Genomic DNA, 5,284 nt, shown 5'->3' on the forward strand with positions numbered 1-5,284 from the left:
ATAGGCTGAGAGGCTGAGGCTGGGGAAGAAAGGAGCTGATCGCAGTCAGTAGAGCAGTGCCGCTGGAGAGAGCGCTCTCTCGTCGACCGCAGGCTCCAGCTTTCCAAGAGGAAACAAAAAAAAACGACGTGACAACCTAACGTTTCGTTTTTAATTTCTATTTATTCATTTCTCGTCGTGTCGGCACCTCAAACAAGATGTAACTCGTGGGCATCACCCTCAAGTATATTCATGCATTTGAAAAGAGCCGGGAGTGAGTGCGCACAGACGAGAAGCCGAGCCGTTTTGGCGAATGGAACTTATTGTTGTGCGTTTGTTTTGACTATGTTATCCCCAAGCGAGTGTGGGTCCAGTCCGTCTCTGTCCGTCGTCGACCCTTGATTTCTTTTGTGGGATTTACATCCGAGTAGTTTGAAGGGGAAACGTCGAAGGAGGATTCTGCAAAAGCCAGCGAGCTTTTTTTTCCTACAAGAGCCGGGGATTTAAATCGTCATTTGGTGGTGCTCCGAGAGAGGCGAGAGTCAAAGAAAGAAATCCATGTGGCCATTCTCTCTATAGCCATAACATTTTTTTTTTGGGATTGCATAATGAGCAAGGAAAGACCTAAGAGGAATATCATTCAGAAGAAATACGTAAGTAACAACAAAAAACACACACATCTGTGCCTAAATTTGCTCACCGAAACGCAGTCGCTCTATTCAAGTTTGCCTCGCTCGCCTCGATGAAAATGCATAAACTTCCATCGCGGACTGTGAAGGTTACCATCAAGCAGCTCGTGTACTATTTGGGTCAGATATAATTTAAAGGAAACTGCTGTAAGTCACATCAGCGTGCTAACAATTGCATGTGTGTTTTTTTTTATTTAAAGAGACAGCTGTGTTTATTCAAGGTCTGCGTTGCAGCGTGTTTTCGACATCAGACATGTTTTAGGCTATTTGAACATCGGCTGCCTTTGAGGAGGGGGGGTTGCTTCGCTCGTTTTGACTCGTTTTAACGCGTGCTTGTGAGGGGGGTGGGGGTGCACGGCGTGTCTCGACTACGTGATAAAGCCATTAATAAGGTTGGGAATTGAAAGACTTGGGCGAACTGTTTTCAGGGAAACGCTTTTGTTCGCGCCCCATATCTTCCTATTCAGAGCCGTGAAGACGAGCCTGTCGGCCATGGCTCAGCTAGTTCGGCTTCCATTTCGTCCCATACTGAGCGTTTCACCTCCGCTTCAAACTGAGCTCTTACCTTGAGACAATATGCACATAAAACACATTTCACGTGCAGAGTTTATGTTCACGGTAGCGTTGTGTCCCCCGTGTGTGTGTGCGCGTTTTCTTGCTGCTGGGCTCGCAAAGCGACATGTTTCGCGGACTGTTGTGGCTCTTTAATTTTCTCCATAAAGAGTGAGGGAGAGCAGGAGGAAAGGGGGGGGGGGGGGGGGGGGGGGGGTCAGCATATTCGTTCAATTTCCAACCCTTGAAACTGCACGAGGGCACGCTTGTGTTTGTTGTGATGCGGTTGCCTTTCGCCATTAGTCTTTACTACAAACGAGAAGTCCGTCAGGGTCTCCGTAGTCCTGCATGTCTCAGTGTGACCCCTGTTAATATATATATACAAATATATAATATATATATCTCAGCCCAGTTGAGGAATAACGCATGTTTGCCATACTAAAGGGGGGGGGGGGGTAGTATACACGCGCGGTTGTCTCGTCATCTGCTATCGAATTCAACATTAAACCCGCACATTACACGACGTGGTTGGGCACAGTGTTTCCGCATGCTCCGATTTTTTTTAAAGCGGCTGTGTTCAGTCGCATTGCAGGGGCTCATGTATGAAGCGATACCGTGAAGCAACCATTTTCTTTCTGCAAGTACAACACTGGTGAATTTCTGGGGAAGGGGCTGCGAAATAAATAAAAAAACACGGTCCAGGGTAGACGTGGTTGAATTAGTCTGGCGAACCACCCATTTGCCCCCCCCCCTTCCGTGAATGCAACACCTACTTCTAATCTCGCCAAAGTGTGACTGGCTCACCGCATCACGCGACTGAAGTTACCGTGTATCGTTTTTCACGCGGACCACACGCTGGCCGGGCCTCTCTTTCTCTCTCTTTTTTTAAAAGTTTGTTGCACTCCTGTGATGTATTTCTATATTATTGCTGTGAATTAAGATCCTACTGGCACATTGTTGCGTAAAATAGCAAAATGCACATTGTATTTGCTGATGCCCCGAAGCTGGAGTCGGCAGAGCTAACCACTCCCCCCCCCCCCCAGCCAAACACCACGTGGGGTGTCTTTAAAAGTGTGTTTTTTTTCCCCAGCAGACAGTTTGTGGCTGCTTTTAATTTTCAAACGGAACAATTTGTAACATCTGTTTTGTGCTAATACAAAATATTGCAAAAGGCCAAGCTGAGCAACAGGTTTGTAGGAGCGAGGGGACAATAGGACTAAATATGAAGAGGGTTATTTGTGCATTCTTGCTTTGATCTTAAGCTCATTGTTTCTCTCAACAAGTAAAGAAAATGAAATACATTTGGTGTGTAATTGATTGAAGCGGAGTCTGAATATTTCCTGCTAATAATCACAATGGTATTTTTCTTAAGAACTTTTTTCAAGTGTCCATTTAGTTTCTGTCTCCTAAGAACTACAAGTGTGAACTCCACTAAAATTTATTCCAGAGGAGCGTCTTATCGAGCTTTTAATTTGCCACTTTTGAATTGGTTTCTATGGTCCGGGCCACTGTACACTTTTGTCTCATTGAAGAGAAGAAAGAAAGGAAAAAAAACAAAACCTCTTTTCAAAATGATGTCATTCTCGCACATCTTCATGTCGCCTTATGAGCAACATACATTTTCTGTTACATCATCGCCGGTAACACAATCTGCTGAAATGTATGGGCATCTACATTTATTTGTAGGAAAAGCAACACAGATGTGATTCATCCCCAAGAAGACAGACAGATGTTTTAAATGACTGAGGAGGTCACTCTAGCGCGGTACCTTGCAGCTCTCGTGTGTAACGTTTGTGCTCGGTGTGTTCTGCAGTAGCAGTTAACCTCCCATAGTGTCCTTTGTCTTCGTCAGAGTTGAATTTCTGACTTTTCAACCATTACAGAAAGGAGTGAGTTGAGTATTCAAGTTTTTGAATTTGTCTACTTGTCCGTAAGTCTCCTCTGATATGAGGAAACAGGATGTGCACTAGAAAGGATGACTAACTGAAAGACCCCAAGTCTGCACTTAAAATTGAGCCAGACTACGGTGGCCAACAAAAATTCAATTGGCTTTCTTTTTCATTTGATCTATGAATAAGAACATCGGGGTTGTGGAAATAGTTTGTCCGTGTGCCCGACTGCAGGATACGTGTGTGTGAGACACATCTGTCGCATGTTTTCGGCAGCTGCAGTTGATGCATGAAGTCTGGCCCGGCCCAAATAAGGTTCACATATGTGCATTTCCACAACAACCTGGAGGAGTCCAGATCCCCGAGCCTCCCTCCGGGCTTTGAGACAGGACTCCTGGCCACGACCCCTCCCCCCCCTAATTAGCGTAAGACAATTATACATGCTTGGCTTAACCATTTCCCCTGAAACATGAGTGTGAGTTGTTACCCTACCCCCCCACCCTCTGCACCCACAAACACCCACTATCTTCGAGTGATATTAAAAATTATAAGATGATTGAAAGAATGAGTCCTTAATAAAAGCAAACAAGGCAATTACCATCTCCACTCGAATTTATAGTTGCCAATGTAAACGGAACCGAAAAGACAAACTGCCCTGTCAGGCTCTCTTTCTTCCCAAAGATGCTTTGTCAGGCAGAGTGACACGGCTAGGATGCGAGCGAGCGAGCCTCTTTCTCCCTGTTCTCCAATTTAAAATGCTTTTTTTTTTTTAAATAAGTTTTTATTTTTGTAATTTGTTGGTGCTTTTCAAGCCAGTAGTTGAGGGTAGCTGCTGTGTAATGACTGAGGTAGCAAGCGCTAATGTGCGACAGTGTTGTTCTGTCTAACGAAACATGACACACACTGTGTGTGTGTGTGTGTGTGTGTCTGCGAATCCGTGCTAGCGAGAATAGCAAGAGAGCACGGCAGAGTGCAGCCTTGTGCAGCCAGGGCCATTTTTGTGCAGAGTCGGCTCTTCCTGTAGGCCCCAGCTGGGGCTAGGCCTCTGATTCAAAGGGTGTGTGTGTGTGTGTGTGTGGTGTGTGGGGTGTGTGTGTGGGACACGCACAGCTGCTGCAGGGGCCTTTACAAATGTAAAGAGGCTGTCAGTGTTTGTTTCATCAGGCGCACAACTGATGAGGACCCAAGTTGGAAATCCTTGCACTGAGTGTGTGTCGAGCGTGCACAAAAAGAGGAAACAAACAATAGAGAGCGGGGCACAGACTCTCCCCCCCTTCTCTCCTCCTTTTTCCTCTTTATCTCTCTCTCTCTCTCTCTCGCTCTCCCGTTCTTGGGCTGTCCAAATGAAATGTGGGCCTCATGTCGGACCATGAAGAGAGGGTCACAGGGTTGTTTTTTCACCGTGCCTGAGCCTCAATGCGCTTCATTTAACCTTATGTTTCAATGCAAATTCTCCCTTTCATAAGCTCCCTTCTCCTCACGTGTGCAACATGGACAGGGTTCACTCTGCAACCTCCCCCGTCACTATGGCTACCAGGGCTACAACACAAAGTGTACTGTGGCAAAAAGCAACGCTTTACTGCCTGTTTATTTGACTACGTCCACTACGGGGACGTTCCACGTGGCACCTGTGAACAGCACCACGGTGGAAGATGGAAAGTGCTTTTCCATTCATTTATTTTTATCTTTATTTTATTTATTTTTATTTACTTTGATGAGACAGTTTATCTGTCAGTGTGTACCCATGCAGAATGTAAAAGTGATGAGTGTGTCAAGTTTGAAACCAGCAGGATGTGTCGGGGATATCCTTAAACAAAGGCAGCGGAGGATAATACCTTTTAATTTGACAGTCATCACCCTGCTTTTATTATTCTTTATTCACCAATGGGGGGGGGGGGGGGAATCAAAGCAGCGCTATTTTGATTATGTTGCCAAACTGTATCAGCGTGGCATTAAAAGTAACTGCCAAGAATATCCAAAAAAAGTCCTCTTGAAGATTGCAGCAATTCACACTCAATGGAAAATAAGTGAAACAAACCAGGAGTTTTGTGTGTCACCCCGTGCAGACAAAACACACATTGCATACTACATACTTGTGACATAAATAGATATATTTTCGCTGAAACCTGTCAAGCAATCGAACCGTTCACAGCCTCTGTTCACGTGCCCCTCCCC

At 45.4% G+C, this 5,284-nt stretch overlaps 1 protein-coding gene across 1 annotated transcript in view; it reads left to right on the plus strand.

Annotated features, from left to right (window-relative positions):
* Positions 1–218: 218 nt before the first annotated feature.
* jarid2b (jumonji and AT-rich interaction domain containing 2b) overlaps positions 219–5,284 on the plus strand; it is a 96,580-nt gene continuing 91,514 nt past the window's right edge. Inside the window, exon 1 of the mRNA XM_079287584.1 lies at positions 219–632. Coding sequence (XP_079143710.1) covers positions 588–632 — 45 coding nt within the window. The 5' untranslated portion in view covers positions 219–587. The remainder of the gene's footprint in view (positions 633–5,284) is intronic.

The sequence above is a fragment of the Melanostigma gelatinosum genome (genome assembly GCF_949748355.1).
Source record: "Melanostigma gelatinosum genome assembly, chromosome: 17".
Classification (NCBI taxonomy): Eukaryota; Metazoa; Chordata; class Actinopteri; order Perciformes; family Zoarcidae; genus Melanostigma; species Melanostigma gelatinosum.